Source organism: Somniosus microcephalus, chromosome 3, assembly GCF_052327205.1.
Source record: "Somniosus microcephalus isolate GS21.2 chromosome 3, FLI_Smic_1.0, whole genome shotgun sequence".
Lineage (NCBI taxonomy): Eukaryota > Metazoa > Chordata > Chondrichthyes > Squaliformes > Somniosidae > Somniosus > Somniosus microcephalus.
Genome location: NC_140989.1, coordinates 48,592,426 through 48,618,597, shown reverse-complemented (window position 1 = coordinate 48,618,597; position 26,172 = coordinate 48,592,426). Strand labels below are relative to the sequence as shown.

General features: G+C 45.3%; 1 protein-coding gene across 1 annotated transcript in view; it reads right to left on the bottom strand.

Annotated features, from left to right (window-relative positions):
- Positions 1–16,688: 16,688 nt before the first annotated feature.
- The window catches only part of LOC147121028 (lutropin-choriogonadotropic hormone receptor-like), a 130,739-nt gene continuing 121,255 nt past the window's right edge, over positions 16,689–26,172 (bottom strand). The window contains exons 10-11 of the mRNA XM_085980332.1: positions 22,958–23,071; positions 16,689–21,005 (exon numbers count right to left, since the gene is read on the bottom strand). Of these exons, the coding sequence (XP_085836458.1) occupies positions 19,742–21,005; positions 22,958–23,071 (1,378 nt within the window). The 3' untranslated portion in view covers positions 16,689–19,741. The remainder of the gene's footprint in view (positions 21,006–22,957; positions 23,072–26,172) is intronic.

The window sequence follows — 26,172 nt, the reverse complement described above, 5'->3', positions numbered from 1 at the left end:
CTCTTGTGCATCCCTCTCCCATAGGACCTAGAGCACATATGGAATGTGAATAGCACCAAATAAATAATTAATTTTTATTTTAATACAATATAGCCAGTGCTGTGGAAAGATAATAGGTGTTGGGAGTGAGTTGAAAGATGAAAGTTTAGCTTGAGTAGACTCTTGGGTGCTGCAATGTATGGGCTTTAATTGAAAAATAAACTTGGCAGGTGGCGGGATGTATCCAATTCTGAAGTGGTGCTCTATCAGAGTTCTGCTCCAATCTTCCTGCCTGCCTATCAGTTCAGTCCACGTCACCTTCCTCCTTTTGCTCATTCTCCTTCTGTGGGGCTGCAGCTCCATGGAGCTTCTCATGCCCTACTTCAATGCTCATTCATCTTTGAATATACAGAATTTGGATATGCATCAAGCATCAGACAGTGATGATTATCTCAGCAATGGAAATCCAACCGGCCGAAGGCTGGCTGCCTGGCTAAGACCAAGACACAATAGCTGCTTTTATATTGATGTTGGCCTATGCTCCTGATACGCAGGCCTCACACAGCCATAGATGCACCCGATTCAGTAAGGCCGGTAGGCCAGAAGACCTGAATTTTGCTTGGTCTTCTCATCTGCTGCCTTAACGAATCTGGAAGTTTACTTTAATGTAGCTGCCAGGTGCGTGAAAGTGTTCTTTAGGAATCAGTGGCACTAGCACAGTACTAGGAACATAGGAACAGGAGTAGGCCATTTAGCCCCTCGAGCCTGTTCCACCATGGCTGATCTGTGACCGAACTCCATATACCCGCCTTTACCCCATATCCCTTAATACCTTTGGTTAACAGAAATCTATCAATCTCAGATTTAAAATTAACAATTGACCCAGCATCAACTGCCATTTGCGGAAGAGAGTTCTAAACTTCTACCAACCTTTGTGTGTAGAAGTGTTTCCTAACTTCACTCCTGAAAGGCCTGGCTCTAATTTTTAGGCTATATCCCCTAGTTCTAGATTCCCCAACTAGCAGAAACAGTTTCTTTCTATCTACCCTATCAGTTACCCTTAATATCTTGAAAACTTTGATCAAATTACCCCTTAATCTTCTAAATTCCAGGGAATACAACCCTAGATTGTGTAATGTCTCCTAATTTAACCCTTGGAGTCTGGGTATCACTCTCGTAAACCTACGCTGCACTCCTTCCAAGACCAATATATCCTTCCTAAGGTGTGGTGGCCAGAGCTGCTGACATTACTCCAGGTGTATCAAACCAGAGCTTTGTATAGCTGCAGCCTGACTTCTAATCCCTTGTATTCTAGTCCTCTAAATATAAAGGTCAGCATTCCATTAGCCTTTTTGATTATGTTTTGTACATGTCCATGACATTTTAATGATCTATGTACATGGACCCCTAAGTCTCTTGAACCTCCACTGCTTCTAGCCTTTCAACATTTAGAAAGTACTCTGATCTATTCTTTTTAGGTCCAAAGTAGATGACCTCACACTTGCCTATATTGAAATCCATTTGCCATAGTTTTGCCCATTCACTTAATCTATTAATATCTCTTTGCAATTTATGCTTCCATCTACACTGCTTACAATGCCGCCTAACTTTGTGTCATTGGCAAATTTGGATATGTGGCTCTCTATCCTGTCATCTAAGTCATTAATAAATACGGCGAATAGTTGAGGCCCCAACACAGATCCCTGTGTGACGTTGCTAGTCACATCCTGCCAATTAGAATACCTGTCCATTATCCCTACTCTCTGTATCCTGCTGCTCAGCCAATCTCCTAACCAGGTCAATAACTTGCCGTCCATTCCATGAGCAACTTTAGCTGACAGTCTCTTATGAAGTACTTTATCGAATGCCTTCTGGAAGTCCATATAAATAACATTCATAGACATTCCCCTGTCCACTACTTTAGTCACCTCCTCAAAAAATTCAATCAGGTTCATCAGGCATAACCTACTCTTTACAAATCCATGCTGGCTCTCTCTGATCAGCTGAAAATTTTCAAGCTGTTCAGTCACTCCATCCTTAATTATAGACTCTAGTAATTTCCTGACAGATGTTAGGCTAACCGGTCTATAATTCCCTGGTTTCCCTCTCTCACTGTTCTTAAATAGCAGAGTGACATGTGCATTTTTCCAATTTAATGGAACTATTCCTGAATCGAGAGAACATTGAAGATTATAGTTAGGGTATCTGCAATGTTCTCACCTATTTCCTTTAAAACCCTGGGATGAAAACCATCTGGTCCTCCGGATTTGTCACTCTTTAGTGCCATTATTTTCTTCATTACTGGTAATTTGCTGACGTTAATTTTGGTGAGTCCTTGTCCCTGATTCAATATTAGTTTCCTTGGGATGCTGGCATGCTATGCTCTTCCTCTACTGTAAATACTGATACAAAGTAATTATTTAACATGTCCGCCATTTCCTTATTTTCATTTATAATATCACCATTGTCAGTTTTTAAGTGGCCCACATTCCTCTTAACCACCTTCTTTTGCCTAATATAATTGTAAAAGTTTTTTTTGTTGATTTTGATATCCCTTGCAAGTTTCATTTCATACTCCTTTTTTGTAGCTCTTACTATCTGTTTTGTTACCCTTTGCAGTTGTTTGTATCTCTCCCATTCACCAGGATCTGTGCTATTTTTTAAATTCTTGTATGCTTTTTCTTTTATGTTGTTCCTTACCCCTTTAGTCGTACATGGCTTTTTTTTTGGCAAGTAAAGCTCTTGCCCCTTAGGGGTATAAATTGGTCCTGTATCATGTTAAATTATTTTTTGAACACCTCCCACTAATCTTCTATCATTTTACCCTTTAACAGATTTGCCCAGTTTACTGTGGACAGTCTCTATCTCATCCTGTTGAAGTCAGCCTTACCTAAATCTAGAATCTTAGTAGCTGTCTCGAGTTTCTCCCTTTCAAACACAACATTGAACGTAATCATATTATGGTCGCTATTAGATAAATGTTCACGCACTGTTAGACTGTTAACTAATCTGGCTCATTGCTCATTATTGAATCTAATATGGCATGCCCCCTTGTTGGTTCTAGGACATATTGTTGCAATATAAAACTAGATCAATATAAAAGCAATTGCTTGGCATCCTTTGAATCATGCAAAGATGGCAGTGGGAAGAACTGCACAAACTTGTTGAAATGAGGATTCAAGAACAGTAATCATTGTGGATGTTCATAGTCGTATCCTATCCACATAAAAAAAACTCAACTGTTTAGACTGCAAAATCTGTATTTTAATGTTTATTGTGTTCAAAAATTCCTCAGCACTATCTGCACCATAAGGTTCAATACTGAAAACAAAGTTCTGACTCCGAGTGGATTCCTCCTTGTGATAATGCCAATAAATGGCAGGGTTTTTTTAATTTAATTCCAGTCTAAACAAGAAGAGACTGCTGTCTAAATGTTTGTTGTTTACTGAGGAGTTTTCTGCAGCACTCTGATGAACCAGAGCTTTGTCTTCTCCGTGCAGCCATTGGAAAGTTATGTAGTAGAAACTGACATTAAATTTTTAGATTATAAAGTTGCAAATCCAAGTCCTCTTATTGTAAAGCTTGAATTTAAAATGGACCAGCACACAAACAGCAATGCTAAACTATCAGGAATTTAAGCAATACTAGAGCTTACAGAACTGCATGCATACAGACAACTAGACCACCTGAAATCTGAATGCAATGATTAAGCACCATCAGAGAACTATTATAACCTTGACATGAACTGGAGCAATGGAATTGGTGACTATCATAATATTCCAACATTAACTCCTGAATAGTCAATAATTGGTTCCCTAACCCAATAGAATTATGCATTGGAGTACATTTTTAAAAAAGAACCTCAATCCAGTCCTAAACAATTGGGTCTGAGACTTATGCTTTCCAAATCATGAAAGTCGTACTGACCAACCAGAAATACTGCTCGACAAAGTCAGAAGATTTCCATTTCCACAATAAGGGCTAGAAATTAGTCTCGGGCGGTGGCGCAAAACGGGTGGACCGGATCGGCCAGCCGTTATACGCAGCGCCTGATATTCAGTTCCATTGCAGTCACTGCCTATAACAGGCGGCCGATCCGATACTGCCCGTTTTGTGCTACCACCCAAGTTGAATTTCTAGCCCTTATTGTGGAAATGGAAATATACATTTCAAGTAACATCTTCTGACTTTGTAGAGCAGTATTTCTGATTGGTCAGTATGACTTTCATGATTTGGAAAGCATTTCATGAGGAAGCGGCTACTAACATTTTCCCCTTAAGCCCTCCCCATATTTAGCTTGGCTCAGTTGGCAGTTCTCTTATCACTGAATCAATAGGTCCAGGATGTGAGCATGTAATCTATATGAAGGTTCTAGCGCAATACTGAAAGAGTGCCACATTGTCAGAGATGCTATTCTCAGATAAGATGTTAAACTAAGCCCCCATATGGCTGTTCCAGCAGGTTCAGGTGGATGCTAAAGATCACATGGCATTATTTAAAGGATAACAGGGAATTCTCCAGGTGCCCTGGCTGACATTACTCCCTCAACCAACACCACCAAAACCAGATATGTCCCAACGTCCACGGGGGTTCTCGCGGTCTCCTGCGGTAACTCTGGTGGGAGACTGACGGAACCCACCAGAAAATGGTAGGCACCCAATTGCACCAGGTCTCTGCCATTTCCAGTACCTTCCAACATGTCTTGTTAGGGAAAGAATTTCCACTTGACCCCTTAAAAGGCAAATGTTGTCTGGAGGAGGAAGTTGTGGATCCAGATGTAGGCATTCCCTATGCCAAGAGCTCTCACATTCCTGGCTTGTTCAGGACCAGCATATTACTGGAGGTCAGTATGTTGAGTAAGATGAGGCATACTGATCTGCATAAAAGTAGCAGTGGGCCACACTGAGGGGTCCAGGCCAGGCAAGTTGCCTTGAACCCCAAAGAAAGGTGCAATTCTTTTTTTAAATATCTTGATTGGCCCCCTTAAACAGGAGGACCGAGAGGAACATGGTTGGGGATAAGGAGTGCCTGGGCAAATCCATCAATGGTGAGCACACGCTGGATTTTTTGGCTGCATAGGGCAGATGGGTATTGGACATACACCCACCTGTCCCAGGCAAATTAGCTGAGTTATCACTGACCCTGCAAACTGCAGCAGGATCAGTGCTGAAAAATATCAAGAAACGGGATCTATCCTTGGCCCCTACACTTCTTCCTTACATGCTACACTTGGAAACATCATCCACAGACATGAGGTCAGCTTCCCCATCTATGCTGACAACACCCAATTCTTTCCCCTACCACCTCTCCTGACCTCTCCACCGCCTCTGTGTTTTCATCCAGTCTTGGATGAGCTGCAATTTCCTCCAGTAAAACTGGGAAACCAAAGTCATCAGTCGTCGGCCCACGCCGCAAACTCCTTATCATGATCCCATCCCACTCCACTGTCTCAGGCTGAACCAGATCCTGTCCAACCTCAGCATCCTAATCGACCCCGAGCTATGTTTCTGATCCCCATATCTTCTACATCATTAGGTCCACCTACTTTCACTGCTGCAGCATTGCCCACATCCACCCCATCTTAGCCCATCTGTCTCTGAAACCCTCATCCATGTCTTTGTCCCCTCCAGCTTTGACTATTCCATTGTTTTAGCCATGATCCCACTGTCTGCAAACTTCAGCTCATCCAAATCTCTGTTGCCTGTATCCTATTCTACACCAATCCCACTCACCCACCACCTCATCTTTGCTGACCTACATTGGCTTCTAATTCCCCTGGTGCCTCAAATTTAAAATGCTGATACCAAGGGCACGATCTTGCCAGCCCTGGTGAGGCAGGTATGGAAGCGGGATTGCCGGGAAAATGGCAGAATCTGGGGGCGGGTGCCCATCAGAGCAGCGGCGGCAGGCGGGCGGACCTGCGAGGGATGAGGCGGCTGAGCGGCGGCAGTATTTAAAAGCAGCTCCGAGACCAGGTAGGCCTCAGAGCAGCGGCGGCAGGCGGGCGGACCTGCGAGGGACGAGGCGGCTGAGCGGCGGCAGTATTTAAAAGCAGCTCCGAGACCAGGTATGCTTACTAATCTGCAGTCTCCGAGCTCAGAGGGAGGGAGAGAAGTAAAAAGTAATTGAAGTGTGACGTCACCAGAAAGCAGGTAGGTGGCTGGTTGGTGAGTATTTCTCTCTTTTTAAACTTTAACTCTGTGGTTTATAGTTACTAAGGTCTCTCTGGTGTAACGGGGACTGTTGGTAAACCATTTAACTGTAGTGTAATTGGTGGGGTTGATTGATTTAATTTAATTTCAATTAATTAAAGGGTAAGTCATGGTAGGACAGCCCGGCCACATGGTATGCTCCTCCTGCGCTATGTGGGAACTCAGGGACACTTCCTGTGTCCCTGACAACTACGTGTGCATGAAGTGTATCCAGCTGCAGCTACTGACAGACCGCATTGCGGCGCTGGAGCTGCGATTGGATGCATACTGGAGTGTTCACGATGCTGAGGATGTCATGAATAGCACGTTTAGCGAGTTGGACACACCGCAGGTAAAGGTTGGACAGGCAGGAAGGGAACGGGTGACCAATAGGCAGAGTACTACGTGCAGGCAGGTAGTGCAGGGGTCCCCTGTGGACATCCCCCTCTCAAACAGATACACCACTTTGAGTACAGTTGGGGGGGATGGCTTATCAGAGGAAGGCAGCAGCAGCCAACTTCCTGGCACCAGGGGTGGCTCTGCTGCACAGGACAGGAGGAAAAAGAGGGGTAGAGCTATAGTAATAGGGGATTCTATTGTAAGGGGAATAGATAGGCGTTTCTGTGGCCGCAAACGAGACTCCAGGATGGTGTGTTGGTGCAAGGGTCAAGGATGTCTCAGAACGGCTGCAGAACATTTTGGAAGGGGAGGGTGAACAGCCAGTTGTCGTGGTGCATTTAGGTACCAACGATATAGGTAAAAACTGGGATGAGGTCCTAAAAGCTGAATATAGGGAGTTAGGCGGTAAATTAAAAAATAGGACCTCAAAGGTAGTAATCTCAGGATTGCTACCAGTGCCACGTGCTAGTCAGAGTAGAAATAGAAGGATATTTCAGATGAATACGTGGCTAGAGGAATGGTGCCAGGGGGAGGGATTCAAGTTCCTGGGACATTGGAACCGTTTCTGGGGGAGGTGGGACCAGTTCAAACCGGATGGTTTGTACCTGGGCAGGGCTGGAACCAATGTCCTAGGAGGTGTGTTTGCTAGTGCTCTGGGGGAGGGTTTAAACTAAGATGGCAGGGGGTTGGGAACCTGAGCAGGGGGACAGAGGAAAGGGAAACAAGGATAAAAGCAAAAGAAAGGAAGGAGAAAAACAAAAGTGGCAGTCAGAGAAATCAATGGTTTAAATCAAACATGGCCACAGTAAATAATAATTCTAATAGGTCTAAGAGCGTTAAAAAAATAAGCCTGAAGGCTTTGTGTCTTAATGCGAGGAGCATTCATAATAAGGTGGATGAATTGGCTGCGCAAATAGAGGTAAATGAATATGATTTGGTTGGGATTACGGAAACGTGGCTCAAGGATGGCCAAGGCTGGGAACTCAACATCCAGGGGTATTCGATATTCAGGAAAGATAGGCAAAAAGGAAAGGGAGGTGGGGTAGCATTACTGATTAAAGAAGGGATTAACACAATTGTAAGGAAGGATATTAGCTCTGATGATGTGGAATGGGTATGGGTAGAATTGAGAAATACCAAGGGGCAGAAAACGTTAGTGGGAGTGGTATATAGACCTCCAAACAGTAAGGCGGAGGTTGGGGATGGCATTAAAAGGGAAATTAAAGAAGCGTGCAATAAGGGCACAGCAGTCATCATGGGTGACTTTAATCTACATATAGATTGGGCTAACCAAATTAGTAACAATACTGTGGAGGAGGAATTCCTGGAGTGTTTAGGGGATGGTTTCCTGGACCAATATGTTGAGGAACCAACCAGAGATCAGGCCATCTTAGACTGGGTATTATGTAACGAGAAAGGATTAATTAGCAATCTTGTTGTGCGAGGCCCCTTGGGTCGGAGCGATCATAATACGATCGAATTCTTCATTAAGATGGAGAATGAAGTAGTTGACTCAGAGATTAGGGTCCTAAATTTAAATAAAGGAAACTACGATGGTCTGAGGCGCGAGCTAGGTAGGATTGATTGGGGAATGTCACTCAAAGGGTTGACGGTGGATAGGCAATGGCAAACATTCAAAGACCGCATGGATGAACTACAGAAAACGTTTATCCCAGTTTGGCACAAAAATAAAACAAAAAAGGTGACTCAACCATGGCTAACAAGGGAAATTAGGGATAGCATAAGATCCAAGGAGAGGACATATAAATTGCCAGAAAAAGCAATAATCCTGAGGATTGGGAGCAATTTAGGATTCAACAAAGGAGGACAAAGGGATTAATTAAGAAGGGGAAAATAGAATATGAGAGTAAGCTTGCAGGAAACATAAAAACTGACTGTAAAAGCTTTTATAGATATGTGAAGAGAAAAAGATTGGTGAAGTCAAGCGTAGGTCCCTTGCAGTCAGAATCAGGGGAATTTATAATGGGGAACAAAGAAATGGCAGACCAACTAAATACATATTTTGGTTCTGTCTTCACAAAGGAGGACACAAATAACCTCCCAGAGATGCCGGTGAATATAGGGTCTGATGAAAGGGAGGAACTGAAAGAAATCAGTATTTGTAGGGAAATGGTGTTAGGGAAATTGATGGGATTGAAGGCCGACAAATCCCCAGGGTCTGATAATCTACATCCTAGGGTACTTAAGGAAGTGGCCCTAGAAATAGTAGATGCATTGCTGATCATGTTCCAACATTCGATGGAATCTGGAACAGTACCCATGGATTGGAGGGTAGCTAATGTTACCCCACTATTCAAAAAAGGTGGTAGAGAGCAAATGGGGAATTACAGACCAGTAAGCCTGACATCGGTAGTGGGGAAAATGCTAGAGTCCATTATAAAAGATGTAATAGCAGAGCACTTGGAAAACAGTGACAGGATCGGACAAAGTCAACATGGATTCACAAAAGGTAAATCGTGCTTGACTAATCTACTGGAATTTTTTGAGGATGTAACTGGTAAAATAGATAAGGGAGAACCAGTGGATGTGGTGTATCTGGACTTTCAGAAGGCCTTCGATATGGTCCCGCATAAGAGATTAGCGTGTAAAGTTAAGGCACATAGGATTGGGGGCAAGGTATTGACTTGGATAGAGAACTGGTTGGCAGACAGAAAGCAAAGAGTTGGAATAAATGGGTCCTTTTCCGAGTGGCAGGCAGTGACTAGTGGGGTACCGCAGGGATCGGTCCTTGGACCCCAGCTATTCACAATATATATTAATGATCTAGACAAGGGAACTAGATGTAATATCTCCAAATTTGCAGATGACACAAAGCTGGGTGGGCGTGTGTGCTGTGAGGAGGATGTCGAGAAACTCCAGGATGATTTGGACATGTTGGGTGATTGGGCAGAAACATGGCAGATGCAATATAACGTGGATAAATGTGAGGTTGTCCACTTTGGTGGCAAAAACAGGAAGGCAGATTATTATCTAAATGGCAATAGATTGGGAGAAGGGGAAGTGCAATGAGACCTGGGTGTCCTTGTGCACCAATCGCTGAAGGTAAGCATGCAGGTGCAGCAGGCGGTTAAGAAGGCAAATGGTATGTTGGCCTTCGTAGCGAGAGGGTTTGAGTACAGGAACAAGGATGTCTTGCTGCAGTTGTACAGGGCCTTAGTGAGACCACATTTTGAGTATTGTGTGCAGTTTTGGTTGCCTTATCTGAGGAAGGATGTTCTTGCCATGGAAGGAGTTCAGTGAAGATTCACCAGGCTGATACCTGGGATGGCAGGAATGATGTATGAGGAGAGATTGGGTCGATTGGGCTTGTACTCGCTGGAGTTTAGAAGAATGAGAGGTGATCTCATTGAAACTTATAAAATTCTGACAGGACTGGACAGACTAGATGCAGGAAGGATGTTCCCGATGGTCAGGGAGTCCAGAACCAGGGGACACAGTCTAAGGATAAAGGGTAGGCCATTTAGGACAGAAATGAGGAGGAATTTCTTCACCCAGAGAGTGGTGAACCTGTGGAACTCTCTACCACAGAAGGCGGTGGAGGCCAGTTCATTAAATATATTCAAGAAGGAGTTGGATATATTTCTTAAGGTTAAAGGGATCAAGGGGTATGGGGAGAAAGCAGGGACCGGGTACTGCATTTGGATGATCAGCTATGATCGCATTGAATGGCGGAGCAGGCTCAAGGGGCCGAATGGCCTACTTCAGCTCCTATTTTCTATGTTTCTATGTCTCTATCCTGCCCCTAATCCACCTCCATGCCATCTTGCCAGGAGGCGGGTAGCCGACCCGCGCTGGGTCCCGTCTCCTCGGAGGCGGGAATGGGATTACAGCCACTTAACTGCCTGTTAACAGGTTAAGAGGATTATCCCCATTTTGCCCACACAAGTGCGGGCTGCGAACCCCGCCAGGGTCACCGAGGCGAGGAGTGGGTCTGCGGGGGTTGAAGGGATGCAAAAGTGCGCTGTGAAGGTAATTGATGGGTGCAAGTGTGGAGAGGTGAGTATGTGAGGTAAGTGGAAAGTGATAGAAAAAGTTTACTTACCTTTGTTTCTTCCTGCAGGCCTCAAGAGTTGGCGATGCGGTGAGTTTCGTATCTCCGCGGCACAGATGCCAGATGGCTGCTGCATTCTCCAATGCAACAACCATCTAATTTCTGCTAAAGAAAGAGGTTTGGTGAGTTTTGAACTCAAGAACTCATCAAACAACAGAGAAGGTCAGTGTTTGACATCTTCACAGAGCTGTCAAATGATGACAATTCATCTGTCAAAAATTTTTGACAGATGAAACGTCATACATTGACGTTCTGTAACCGGCTTCCCCTTAATTGGCCTGCTAAGCGGGCGAGCTTAACAAGGTCAATCGAGGGAAAATAGTGTGGGTTGGCCAGAAGTTGAAGGAGGCGGGACTGAATCCCGATAAGTGGGAGTCCTGCCTCCAACACGCCCCATTGGCAAAATCCAGCCCTAAATGTTTAAATCCCTTCATGGCCTTTCCGCTTCCTATCTTTGTAACCTCCTCCAGTCCTATAAGCTCCCCAAACTCTCCATTCCTTTAATTCTGGCCTTGTGCACCAGGTCCATAAACTGTTTTCTTCATTTCAGTGGCGTTTGTGCGATCTTGCTGTGTGCAAAATGACTGTTGCATTTGCCTGCATAACCGTCATTGTACTTCAAACTAGTCACTTTATGCAAAGCATTTTGAGGCATTTCTCCTTCACCATGAAATCCGTTTCCCTGATGATTCCATCAACGCTTGCTGTTTCAACAAAATTAAATGTTTCGATAAAAGGTACAAAAGCTGGCAGTTATTCCAAAGGTTTAGTTAGATTTGAAGAAGTTAATATTGGCCTACCTATATATTTTTAAAGTGAAGGTTATTGTCGAACTATTTAACTGTAGCAAATTCCACCAATAACTTTATAGATCATAGCGCTGAAATTTCAGAAGGCCCATTCCATCACCAGAAGGGCAGGGGGGCAGGACTTCTGCCTGCCTGTTTGCCCTTGCCCTGCCTCCCTCCAAAAACCTGGGGATAGGGTCATTGAATATTGGTGACAGCCATCTATGCCATTAATGGTGCTACTGCCCCACCCCACTTGTGGGACACACTTATGGCCTGTATAGCAAGGTTGCCTTCTTGTTGCTCTGCTTCTTCTTCTCTTAGGCAATCCCTCGAAACCGAGGATGACTTGCTTCCACACTAAAAATGAGTTCTCAGGTGACTGATGAGTCCAATGCGGGACCTACAGTCTCTGTCACAGGTGGGGCAGACGGTCGTTGAAGGGGCAGGTGGATGGGGTGCTTGGGTTGATGTGTGCTCCTTCTGCTGTTTGCGTTTGGCTTCCGCTTGCTCCCGGCGAAGAGACTCGAGGTGTTCGGCGCCTTCCCGGATGCTTCTCCTCCACTTTGTGCAGTCTTGGGCCAGGGATTCCCAGGTGTCGGTGGGGATGTTGCACTTTTTCAAGGAGGCTTTGAGGCTGTCCTTGAAGCATTTCCTCTGCCCACCTGGGGCTCTCTTGCTGTGTCGGAGCTCCGAGTAAAGTGCTTGTTTTGGGAGTCTCGTATCGGGCATGCGTACGACGTGGCCTGTCCATCGGAGCTGATCGAGCATGGTCAAAGCTTCGATGCTGGGGATGTTGGCCTGAGCGAGAACACTGACATTGATGCGCCTATCCTGCCAATGGATTTGTAGGATCTTGCGGAGGCAGCGTTGGTGGTACCTCTCCAGTGCTTTGAGGTGCCTGCTGTACATGGTCCAGGTCTCTGAAGCTTACATGAGGGTGTGTATCACTACTGCTCTGTAGATCATGAGCTTAGTGCCGGGTTTGAGGTCCTGGTCATCAAACACTCTCTTCCTCAGGTGACTGAAGGCTGCACTGGCACACTGAAGGTGGTGTTGGATCTCGTCATCGACATCTGCCCTTGGTGACAGTAGGCTCCTGAGGTATGGAAAGTGGTCCACGTTGTCCAAGGCCTCGTCATGGATTTTGATAATCGGGGAGCAGTACCGTGTGGCAGGGGCAGGTTGATAGAGGACATTTGTCTTACGGATGTTTAGTGTAAGGCCCATGCTCTCGTACACTTCTGTGAAGGTGTTGACAATGGTTTGGAGTTTGGCCTCAGAGTGTGCGCAGGCGCAAGCGTCGTCTGCACACTGTAATTCGATGACAGAGGATGAGATGACCTTGGATCTAGACTGGAAGCGACAGAGGATGAACAGTTTCCCGTTTGTTCTGTAGATTAGCTCCACTCCAGCGGGGAGCTTACTGAGGGTGAGATGGAACATTGCAGCCAGGAAGATTGAGAAAAGCGTTAGTGCGATGACACAACCTTGCTTGACCCCTGTCCATACGTGAATTGGGTCTGTGGTGGATCCATTGATCAGGATCATGGCTTGCATGTTGTCGTGAAGCAGACGGAGGATGGTGACAAACTTTTGAGGGCAGCCGAATTTGAGGAGGACACTCCATAATCCCTCATGGTTAACGGTGTTGAAGACCTTTGTGAGGTCAAAGAAGGCCATGTACAGCGGTTGGTGCTGTTCCCTGCATTTCTCTTGTAGTTGACGCACGGTGAAGATCATGTCCATTGTGCCCCTTAGTGGGCAGAATCCACATTGCGACTCTGGGAGGAGCTCTTTAGCCACTGGGAGAAAGCGATTGAGGAGGATTCCTGTGATGACTTTCCCTGTGGCAGACAGCAGGTAGACTCCTCTGTAATTACCGCAATTGGACTTGTCACCTTGCTTGAAGATGGTCACGATTATGGCATCTCTAAGATCCCCTGGCATGCTCTCCTCTTTCCAAATAAGAGAAATTAGTTCATGTATTCGCACCAATAGTGCTTCTCCGCCATGTTTTAGTGCCTCAGTGGAGATTTCATCTGCTTCTGAGGCCTTGTTGTTCGTCAGTTGTTGGATGGCCTTTTCAACCTCATGCTGGGCTGGGGTTGTGCTGAGGTGGTGGCGGGTAGCATGCTGCGGGATGGAGTTGTGGACACTAGCATTGAAGACAGAGTCTTGGTTAAGGAGATCTTCGAAGTGCTCCTTCCAGCGGGCACTGACTGCCTCTCTGTCCTTGATAAGTACCTCTCCGTTCTTGGCCAGCAGTGGGGTAGGACCTAGGGTGCTTGGGCCGTAGGTGGTCTTGACTGCGCTAAAGAATCCATGCAGTCGTGGTTGTCGGCTAGCTGCTGGATCTCCTGCGCTTTCTCCACCCACCATCTGTTCTTTAGGTCGCGAGTTTTTTGTTGGACCTCGGCCTTCAGGCGTCTGTAGAGCTGCTTTCTTGCTCTCGAGTTCTGTTGCTGTTTCCAGATCAGGAATACTTGTGGCTTATTAGCTCCTGGATCTCCTGGTCATTCTTGTCGAACCAATCTTGGTCTTTCCTGGTCGAGTGACCGAGCGTCTCTTCACAGGTGCTGATTATGGAGGCCTTGAGTGCAGACCACCAGGTGCTGTGGACACTCTGTGTCTCTGAATCACTGGGAGTCATCAGGTTGGTTGTGAGGCACAGGCTGAATAGGGCTTTTTTAGCAGGGTGTTTGAGAACTCCAGCGTTGATTTTCCTGCGGCATTGCTTCTGTTGCTGCCGCTGTTTTGGGGCTACGTTGATGGAGATGACAGAGCGGATTAGGCGGTGGTCTGTCCAGCAGCCGTCAGCTCCTGTCATGGCGTAGGTTATGCGGACGTCCTTGCGGTCCCTCGCTCGGATGATGACATAGTCCAGCAGATGCCAGTGCTTGGAGTGAGGGTGTTGCTATGAAGCCTTGTACTTGTCTCTCTGACGGAGCAAGGTGTTGGTTATGAGAAGGCTATGTTCTAAGCATTTCCTCAGGAGGAGGGTACCGTTGGAGTTGGCTTTCCCTACCCCCTCTCTGCTGATCACATCTCCCCAGAGGTCTGTGTCCTTTCCACAGTGTGTTTGTCATTAGCCATAGACTGGGCAGAAAAAGGATGTTGAACTACAGAGCTAAAATGGTGGGCGGAAATCAAAATTGGTGGGGGACGGGAGGAAGAGGGTCAGGCCGCTGCCGAGGGCCCGTGATCATGGTCCCCAACAAGGATTGTGGGGGGGGGCGGGGTGGTCAGCAGCTCCTTGATTGTGGAAAGCCCGGGCAGGGGAGGCTCAAGGTATCCTTGTAGCGTAAGGAGGAATACTCCTCCTCCTCCTGGACCACAAGGTTCCAATCCAAATGTACAAAAATAATCACTTACCTGGGCCTCCTGTGGCCTGGACCTTGCTGCTGCCAGTTATTGCTTATAGATTGAAGATTGTGGCAGTTTTAATTAGACCTGCCGTTAAAATGAAGTGCGTGTCCCAATGACATCATCAGGACATGACCGTCACCCTTTAGGGTGGGAAGCCTTCCCTGTTCCTGAATTCAGACAAGTAAAAATGGTGGGGGAAGTGGGAATGCGGTGCGATCTCCTGCCATCTAAACTTCACTCACACCATTCCTGCCAAGCTGGGGGGAGGGCGGGGGGGGGGGGGCTGTCAGGAGGGGAAGAGTTAAAATCGGACCTCCTCAGTCAGTGTAGGTAATAAATCAAAATCTGTAGTGCTCTGGTCGGACTGCACTTTGAATACTGTGTCCAGTTGTGGTTTCCAAGAAACGAGAGAGTAATTCAAGCACTGGAGGCAATGCAGAGAAGCTCTCCATTGTCAGGGATTTAAGTTATGAGAATTACCTTGGATAGATTTGTGCTTTTCAACTTGGATAGGAAGCATCTGAGAGGTGATCTTGCAGAGGCTTATAAGAATGTTGAGGGTATAGAGAAAGTTAACCTGGAGTATTACTCGAAATTAAACTGCAAGAGTAGAACTAGGGGACACTGGTTAAAACAAGTAAAAAGTAGTTTTAATACTGATATCAGGAAATTCTTCACACAAAGGGGGGTCAATATTTGGAATAAATTTCCAGTGGGGGTAAAAACTCAAACCATTTAAGAAACAATTGGCAATAATTTGTTAAAATTGAAGAATGTTAGGAGCTCTCTGGATGTATGAATTAAGATGGGTTGAACGGCCTTCCTCATCTGTAATTATCTTGTGACCTTGTGATATCTGGTTGAACCTGGCATCCCACCAGTCCCATCCCTGAAAGTAATGTCATGAGAGGGGTTGGTGGAATATTTTTTCTGTGAAAGAAACATTAATGGGTTCTGGCTGAAATTCCTGCACCTCCACTCCCACTGCATGTAAATTACATTCCCCCAAACCCCAGAATTTGAGGGTTCACTTTTTTTAAATTTAGAATCCTTAGCCTACCTTTTGGAGCATTGATGGATAACCTTTTGGTCGCCTTACCTGAGGAAGGACGTTCTTGCCATGGAAGGAGTGCAGCGAAGATTCACCAGGCTGATACCTGTGATGGCAGGAATGACGTATGAGGAGAGATTGTGTCGATTTGGCTTATACTCACGAGTTTAGAAGATTGAGAGGGGATCTCATCGAAACCTATAAAATTCTGTCAGGCCTGGACAGACTAGATGCAGGAAGGATGTTTCTGATGGCCGGGGAGTCCAGAACCAGGGGTCATAGTCTAAGGATAAGGGGTAAGCCATTTAGGACTGAGATGAGGAGGAATTTCTTCACCCAGAGAGTGGTGAACCTGTGGAATTCTCTGCCACAGAGGGCGGTGGAGGCCAGTTCATTAAATATATTCAAGAAAGAGTTGGATATATTTCTTAAGGCTAAAGGGATCAAGGGATATGGGGAGAAGGCAGGGACAGGGTACTGAATTTGGATGATCAGCCATGATCGCATTGAATGGCGGAGCAGGCTCGAAGGGCCGAATGGCCTACTCCTGCTCCTATCTTCTATGTTTCTAACATTAGTCTGGTCTAAAATAAAAACAGAAAATGCTGGAAATACTTAGCAGGTCAGGCAGCATCTGTGGAGAGAGAAACAGAGTTAACGTTTCAGGTCGATGACCTTTCGTCAAACCTTTTGCCGCGTTCTGACGAAACTGAGCTGAGTCATGATGAAAGGTCATCGACCTGAAGCGTTAACTCTGTTTCTCTCTGCACAGATGCTGCCTGACCTGCTGAGTATTTCCAGCATTTTCTGTTTTTATTTCAGATTTCCAGCATCTGCAGTATTTTGCTTTAGTATAAATCTGGCCTTCCTCATTCCTTGAATGAAGTTCAATGGTCCATGTAAAATTGGAAGCTTCCTGCATCCAAAGGGTGAAAAATAATCACGTAGGAACATCGTTTCTTTAATAACTTTTTGACATGCAAAAGTTGACTATTGCCAATGTCATCTGTTGTAGGTTTTGTTGTAGGTACAACAATGCCTTGTTGTAGGTTTTTTGACTAGCAATAGCAGAACTGTGACCTCAAAATTAGGAGAAGAAAAGAGGAATACAGTATAGACAAGCAGTTAGTAATTCCAAGGCAGCAATACATGGGGAAGAGATAGGCTGGTTAGAGAGCTTTGAATGTCAAGGTTACAATTAATTCAAAGAAGGAGCAAGACTGTATCCATGGTAAGTGATATGAAAAAAATCGAATTTTTTCAACTTCATATACAATAAACCAAAGTAATGCAAAATCTGTCAGAGGGTGCAGAAAAATGAAAAATACAAGCTGTTAAAAAACACTGTTCTGAACACAATTATCCAAGTAGCATTTAGACAAATAGTGGAGATTTGGTGACTTCTTGTACAGAAAATTTAATGAGAAGAATTGGATTCTTGAGTTCGAAGGTCAGGTTTATTTTGTTTATTTTTTTGGATTAAATGTATGATTGATACTGCAATGTATTTAAAATGGTCTTCTCATTTATTTATTTATATTTTCCCCTCTAATTTTCTTCCCTCTTGTCCTGGAAACATCGACTTACAATGGAGTATAGTTGCACAAAAGCCAGCTGCCCTCTGGTATCTCATCCAAATGGATACATTTCATGTATGAGCTAGACCGTGAATGTTGGCAGGTTATCCAAGCCCAATCCTGACCTCACCAAATGTGCGCACAGACACAGATAAAAAGGCAAACTGTAGCATCTGTATTGCCCTCTCGACTGAGATCAGCTAACTCAACACGGACCAAGAATCAAATCTGCAACCTATTGCTCTGCAAGGCTCATTTACTGCTTTTACTAACTTAGCCACTGGAGGAGATGATTATTTTATCACTTCAAATATTATTTGCAGTAAACACTCAGTGTTGTCACTGTGGACAAAGAGAAAACTATTCCAGCACCGTCAGTGTCCTTCTTCATCACACCCATAGCAAAGGTTACAATGGAATTTTTAAAAAGTAGTTACTACATTAATACAAATACAGAATTTTTTTACATTGAAAAATATTGAAGTGGTGCAGAATTTCTTTGCAAATGCAAAAATATGTAGGAATTTTAACTACCCCCCACCCCCACACCATTGCCTGGCAAAATCAACAGCAGCAACTTGCATTTATATAGCGCCTTTAATTTTGTAAAACATTCCACTTCATAGGAGTGTTATCAGACAATATTTGACATCAAGCCACATAAAGAGGTATTGGGACAGGTGACTAAAGCTTTGTCAAAGAGCTAGGTTTTAAGGAGCAACTTAAAGGAGGATAAAGAGACAGGGCGGTTTAGAGAGGGAATTCCAGAGCTTAGGGCCTAGGCAGCTGAAAGGCACGGCCGCCAATGGTGGAGCAAAGGAAATCAGCGATTCGCAAGAAGCCAGAATTGGAGGAGCATAGAGATATCGGAGGGTTATGGGGCTGAAGGATGTTGCAGAGATAGGGAGAAGCAAGGTCATAGGGGGATTTGAAAGCAAGGATGAGAATTTTAAAATCGAGGCGTTGCTCCGAACGGGAGCCAATGTAGGTCACTAGCACAGGGGTGATGGGTGAACGGGACTTGGTGCGAGTTAGGAAACGGGCAGCAGGGTTTTGGATGAGCTCAAGTTTATGGAGGGTGGAAGGTGGGAGGCTGGATATGAGAGCATTGGAATAGTCAAGTCTGGAGGTAACAAAGGCAAAGATGAAGGTTTCAGCAGCAGATGGGCTGAGCCGGGGTGGAGACAGGCAATGTTATGGAGGTGGAAGTAGGCGGTATTGGAGCGGATACGGGGTCAGAAGGTCAGCTCTTGATCAAATAGGATGCTGAGTTCATGAAGAGTCTGGTTCAGCCTCAGACAGTGGCCATGGAGGGTGATGGAGTCAATGCTGGGCGGGCAGTTAAAATACCTACTCAAAATTTTTCAGGCGTACGAATTGGGGTCCGATTACATCAATAGGGCACCAACACCATTTTAACCGGGAAGTCAGTGGGGCAATCGCCCCATCAGCAGGAATCTGGTATGAAGACTGACGAGGCCCCGTAAGCTAAGTTCAAAACTTTTTTTAGTGGAGCCATAGGGAGCAAGAGTGCTTCTCCAGGCCCCACAAAGAAAGTGTAAGCCAACCCTGGCCCCATATTCCCCCCCCACCGCCCGCCTTCTAGAACTGCTGACTGCCCCAGAACCTCCGTAATCCCTGCCCACTAACCTACCTTGGGCATGGCAGATGGCCTCCAGGCTGCCTGACGCCCCTCCCGTTTGGGCAGGAAGTCGATCAGTGGCATGATAGTGAGGCCCAGCTGTTAAGCTGGGCTGGGCTTTCCGCTGCTGCTCCCGGGTTGGCTGGCCACTCGCTAGGCCGCTTTCCTGCTCAGGAGTCAAAATTCCCCCCTAGAATGTAAAGTGCACTATAATAGAATGAATGAAAATGATTTCCTAAATTCTGTTCTAATTTTTCACTAAAAATGTACGTACATTTAGGTACATGTTTTCCAACTAAAACCTTTTACATAGCTTCCCTTGATGGCCTTTTGGGTAAAGGTCATTCTTGTTATAGCAGAGAAGCCATTGAGACCAGAATGTTTCAGATTTGATTGCTAGTCTTAACTGATCTCAGCCAGGGCAGCAATTTGCTCGCTTTCCTGGGGAAAAATCAACCAGGGTTCCTTCCTCTGCTTGGATGTGTTGAGGGAGTACTGCATCTGGTTCAGTTTTGGTGCTCTTAACTAGTATACCAACACCTACTGCCTGGGCTCACACTTGAAAAATGGCACCTGGGTGAGGTGCTGGACTGCTGCTGATACCTGTGGATTCAGCCCAGCACGAGTCAACACCTTCAGCAGAGGAGAGAAAATGTAGAACATGAAATGTTTATCAGCATTCTTTACAACTATATTTAGCAGTTGCACTGACTGGTAAATCCCGCTCACTGAATTTTATTAGCTTGACGACTGCACCTGCGCTCTCCTTGGTGCCACTCCTTGAGTTTGAGTTGTCAGTTTTATAAATTTGTGCTTGCATTTCGCAGTAACCAAACTTGCTCAACAGGATGAAGAAATCCCTTCTGAATGCTTTTGTAAAGATTGCATAGAGAAATGGATTTGCGCACGAGTTGAGGGGATAAAACAGTACCAGCAGAATTTTAGCATTGGTCACTGTAATAAGTGGTGACTTGAAAGCAGCTGAAATGGCAAAGAATGATATAGGAGCCATACACGTGAAGTCTGTAAAGATTAGTATCGCCATTCGTTTGGCAATTTTTGTGTCACTATTTTTAGAAACAAAGTCAGGATTTTTCACAGCTAAATATATTTTGATATAGCAGACACAAATGATAATAAAGGCTATAACATTCAGTACCAATAGGAATATAACGTAAGCCTGGGAAATAGGAGTTTCTATATCCATGGGCAAACAGATGCTAACTTTCATGTAATTGCTGATTCCTACAAGCGGCAGAGTTGCTACAATGAGAGAGAATACCCAGCCTCCAAACATAATCCCAACAGCGTGCCTCAAACGGAGCTTCCTGTCCAGTTGCATGGCATGTGTAATTGTGTGCCATCTTTCAAAGGTGATCACCATCAGCGTGTACACAGAGAGCTCGCTTGCAAACACAGTAAAGAAGCCAGCACTGGCGCACCCGGCACTAGTCTGCCAGTCTATAGCATAGTTGTAATACTGACTCTTGGTGCTTAAATCAACGGACGCAATGAATAGCAAATAGAGACCCATACAGAAATCAGCAAAAGCGAGATTGCACATGAGGAAACGTGGGACTGTGAGCTTATTCTGACTAATCACCAAAACAATAAAAACAACAAAGTTGCCCACGATGGCGAGGATGTTAATGAACCATATCAGAACTCTTAGAACGTTGTATCCCATTATATCTTCACATGGATTGAAGGCATCTGGTTCTGGAGTACAGACAAGGTCCACCTTAGAATGGCAAAAGCCATAATCAAATGATACTGCATTTTCATAAATTTCTTCTATATGTTCATATTCATCATCAGGGTTACTTTCAGGAAAGTGTGAATAATTCTGTGTCTTCATTCCAGCAGAAAAATTCTGTAAGCTCCTCTGTCCAAGCTGCAGTGGTGGTAGATTAGGATGAGAATAGTCATTCCCGAAACTATAAGCAGATAAAGAGAGACAGCTTATTAGCATATGGATTTTATTTAAGTCTTGAAAGGTAAATCCACAGTGAAATAAGTATGTCTTGCAGTTTCATATCATCATATTATTATAGAATTTCAAAACACCAAACACTTTCAGAGTTTCCTCCATCCATCATATTGTAACTGGAAGATAGCATGGTTTGAAAAAGTTAAATGAAGGGAATGATAAATGATAAAGTCATAAACAGAGTCAACTGATATTCAGATATTATATCAAAGGTGGTCATAAACACCACAAAACCTGGGCATTGCATTCGCCATCTGACAGCTCCTTCAGCTGTTTGGCGCTTGTGACTCTTCCATTCAGGTCTTCATATATACAATCCCCCATCTGCTTTGGCCTTCTCCCTGGTCTTTACCACTCTGGAACCTTTAAAGGGTATCCTTTAGTCATATGGTACAGATGCTCTATTCACAGCGGCTGTCAATATTACTGTGGCTGTAATTGTGTTGGAAATCCAGGGAAACTAAATAATGAGCTGTTTTGATAATCAGCTGTATAAAGGTAATGCAAAATAATTTTTGTGGTTCTCAATCATTCTTAAAGTATATCTGAAACAATTTGGGGTGACATTTTTATATTCACATAAGTTGTAGATGTCAGTGTCCTACTTTTTTAACTTGATTCTCCACAGCAGGTGTAGATTAAAGCTGGTCTAAAAATGTGCATTAACCACAGAAAAACATCCCCTTCTCATCAATATGACACTGCTGTTCTACATAGCAGCCAACCTTATGTCCTCTCCTGAGTGAGAATTTAGTGCTGAATTCTAAGCCATTGTGCACCCAAATAAAAATTGACTTGACTACCCAAACTAATTTCACTTCACAGGACCACAAGGTACTTACAGCTGAGGAAGGTCATTTGGCCCATTTTAATTCATCCATCCAAAAAAACTCTACACTCCCCCATTCCTCCAACTAAATATTAGGAAGACTGATGCCATTGTCTTCGGTCCCCACCACAAACTCCGTTCCCTAGCCACCGATTCCATCACGCTCCCTGGCCACAGTCTGAGGCTGAACCAGACCGTTTGCAACCTTGGTGTCGTAGTTCACCCCGAGATGAGCTTCCGACCACATATCCATGCCATCACCGTCTACTTCCACCTCCATAACATCGCCCCGCCTCAGCTCATCTGCTGCTGAAACCCTCATCCATACCTTTGTTACCTCGAGACTTTAACGTTCCAATGCTCTCCCATCTTCCACCCACCTTCCATTAACTTGAGCTCCTCCAAAACTCTGCTGCCTGTATCCTAACTCACTGACCTACACTGGCTCCCGGTCCGACAACGCCTCAATTTTAAAATTCTCATCCTTGTTTTCAAATCCCTCCATGGCCTCACCCGCTCCCTATCTCTGTAACCTCCTCCAGCCCTACAACCCTCCGAGATCTCTGCGCTCCTCCAATTCTGGCCTCTTGCGCATCCCCTATTTTAATCGTTCCACCATTAGCTTATGTGCAATATTTTATTTAGGTCTGTTCCCCCATGGGAGTTTGTTTCACTTTTAAAAGTAGACCATACAATTTGCATACTTGAAAAACAGTGGGTCATCTGATATTCTAGAACTATTATAGATATTAATGTAGGTGATATTCTAGCTATCATCTAGTAGATGCTTATAAAACAGGGAGATGAAGGGAAGACCTGAATGTAAATCCTGACTAGGATGTAAAGCTAAAGAAAAATTGCAAGTACAGCAGTGGCAACATTTTTGAAGCACACTGCCATACAAAGCTGATGCCAATCCTTGTAGCTAGAGCGTGAAGCAAATATAAGGAAAATAAATAATGCAATGGATAGAGGCTGTCATACATTGTAAGATGACATTGGGCCTACAAAGAATATCACTGGAGGCCTAATTAAATATTTGATGTTTTTATGTTTGGCACCATACTTACTATATTTTATTCTGTTCATCACTGGTGATGAAGTCCTGATCTGCAGTTACTTTTCTTGTTGCAGCTTCGCATGACTTGGAAAAGTTGTATAAAAGTATGGGTATGGAATTCTGTCTGAAGGGAAAGTAACAATCAACTGTATCCAGAACTGTTTTCTTTCCTCCCTGTCCTCTTCCTCACCTGAAGGCATCAAGTCCTTGGCAGAGTATGGTTCTGTAGGTGCCAGATATTCTGTCCTACTCTACTCAATGTTCAATCCTCATGTGCGAGCCTTTACAGTGAGAATCAAATCAGCAAGCTACCCAATAGCATCACAGCTGAGCCCAATCCTGTCTTCACCCAAAATCCACACATGGAGACTTTTTGCAGGGGTTGCTGTATAGTGATCAGGAGTGGGAATGTTGATCAATGTTCCTTTCCTTAATTCTGGGTAAGGAGGTCAATTTTAGTGCCCTCTGGCTGAGATCAGAGCACAGACTAGGGATTGAACTTGGTAATGTCATAGAAACATAGAAACATAGAAGATAGGAGCAGGAGTAGGCCATTCGGCCCCTTGAGCCTGCTCCGCCATTCAATGTGATAATGGCTGATCATGGCGTAGATGAGTCAGCTATTTATCACCTAGAACCACGAGGCATCTGGGAGCTTACCAAGAATTATTTGTTTGGGTTCAGCTTAAGAAGAATAAAACTTTTTTACGCTACAGGATAAAATTGGCAGAGCTGGGAAATAGTTATTGTCTGTTGAATTAATTTGTCCTATCATGGACTCGAATCAGCACTCTTGTTTTTCTGAGGGAGGCAACCAACAGATAAAACCTTCAAAAAGAAAAAGCTCTCTGAATTTCTTCTCTCCACGGTGATCAAATAAAATCAAGGGATACTGTACTAACTGAACCGTAAACCACACTCACAGCAGGACATCTTGATTATCTTTAGCTTTGTTGTCTAGGAGGTTTTACCACTGTTTAATTGCCTCCTCTTGAATGCTATGCAGCAACTTCTGCTGTAAGTACCTTGGTAATTACAGGCAAGTTAGTAATCTGTGCTAGGGAAAATTAGGGTTCTTTAATTAAAGTTAAAGTTACTAAATACTTAGATGAAGACAAAATAATTAGAAGCAGCCAACACAGAATTCAAAAAGGAAGACTGCTTGACAAACCTGATAAGAGTTCTTTGAGGAGTTGACAGATAAGCTGGATGGAGGAAATGCACTGTATATATGGTATACATGGTGTAGTGTATGTACCCGTCTACCTTTAAGGGAACTATTGAATGTAACCGTTCACCTTTAAGAGAACTACTTTAGGTGTGGCACTATTTGTTTGGCTTCTGTATACTGTAATACCGATAGTGACCACACCAGTATATAAGTGTTGTGGCAGGATTGCTGGGGCAGATTCGCCCGGACCTTCAAATAGTAAAGACCTGTTTGTTTGTTACTTCTGAAGTCTGTGTATTTATTAACTGCACAACCCACAGACTTTACAGTGGCGACGAGTCCGATCGTACCCTGCGGCAAGACTACCAAAAGCAACGAAGAGCGTCGAAGAGAGACAACCGCCCTCGTCGTGCTACCAAAAGAAAACACGAGGCTGCAACAACAGAAAGCAGGAAGACTAACAACAAAAGCTGTATCAGCAACAGGCACTGACTACCCTTCTGCCACGGTGCGGAGTGAGCCGACCAGCAAGAAACAAGGCGGCCGAAGAGACTGTGAGTAGGGGAAGGTGTAGAAGTATCCGGAGGATAAGGGCAGAGCACTCGACCTCGGTCGAGGGGGAGCTGTGCCGGCCAAAAGTCGGGTCCAACGGCGTCGGGTGACAGCCGGACCGCGATCGGCGGGAAAACTCCGGGCAGCGACCGCAGCCACGAAGCGCTGAGCCTGCGAGTAGGCACGGGAAGAGAAACCCAGCCGCAGCCGGGGAGGGAAACACCGGTCTGCGAGAGGGCTGGGGAGGCGAACGGGAACCGTGCGGGTGAGAGCCGGGTGCGGAGAGAGAGACTGCGAGGAGCCAGTCCAGCGGCTGTGCTGTTCTCCACCAACGGGGTACTCAAAGCCGGCAAAACCGAACGTGTGGGAGTGGGTGAGAGACACAGCCGAAAACGGGGTGAGAGACTGCGCGAGAGCCAGTCCAGCGGCTGAGCTGTTCTCCACCAACGGGGTACCCAGGGCCGGTAGCACCGAACGTGCGGGTGAGAGAGCGACAGAGCCGGGTACGGAGAGAGAGACTGCGCGAGAGCCAGTCCAGCGGCTGAACTGTCCTCCGTTAACGGGGTGTACCCAGCGCCGGTAGAGCCGTGCGGGCGGGAGGAAAAGACATAGCCGAGTAAGGGGAGCTGTGCGGTAGCCAGCCAGCGGCTAAACCTGTCCGCTGTGGGGGAAGCATACCCCTTCCACCGGGAAGAAACGCGGGAAGCCGCCATTAGGCGGAGAAGACGGCAGAAGCGGGAAACCGCCATTGAAGTGGGCGGGGCGAGAAAGGAAGAGCGGGAAACCGCCATTTTCACGGGAAAACCGCCATCTTGATTGACATACCGCCATTGAAGTGGGCGGGGAGAGAAGGAAAGAGCGGGAAACCGCCGATTTCGCGGGAAAACCGCCATCTTAGAAACAAACAAAAAAAATAAGAATACTTAAAGAAATACTGGTGCTGCTCCCAAGGGAAGAAAGATGCCTAAGTGAGGGAATATTAATGATTTTAATTCTGAGATAGAAGACTGGGCCACGTACGTGGAACGCATCGAGATCTATTGTGAAGCCAACAAAATGGAGGAAGACGACAAGGCGATAACATTGTTAAACTCGATGGGCGCAAAGACATACGGGCTCTTGAAGGATTTACTAGCACCAGCTAAACCGGCGGATCAGTCTTTCGAAGAGATTGTGGTTGTTCTGAAGGACCACTTGAACCCCACACCGTTGATGTTGGCTGAACGATTCAAATTCTATGCAAGAACGCAACGGGAAGATGAAAACAACGCAGAATACTTGGTCGAACTGCGTAGGCTAGCGAAATACTGCCAGTTCGGAGGGAATCTGACAGAGGCACTGCGAGACAAGTTTGTAGGTGGATTGTCCAAGGAAGGGATGCAAAAGCGCCTACTCGAAGAGAACGACCTTACACTTGACAGGGCTGTCCTTATAGCCGATCACACGAAGCCGCAGCGAAAGGAACGGCGGAAATGCAACTAAAGGCGGCGGCGCTCGGGGTG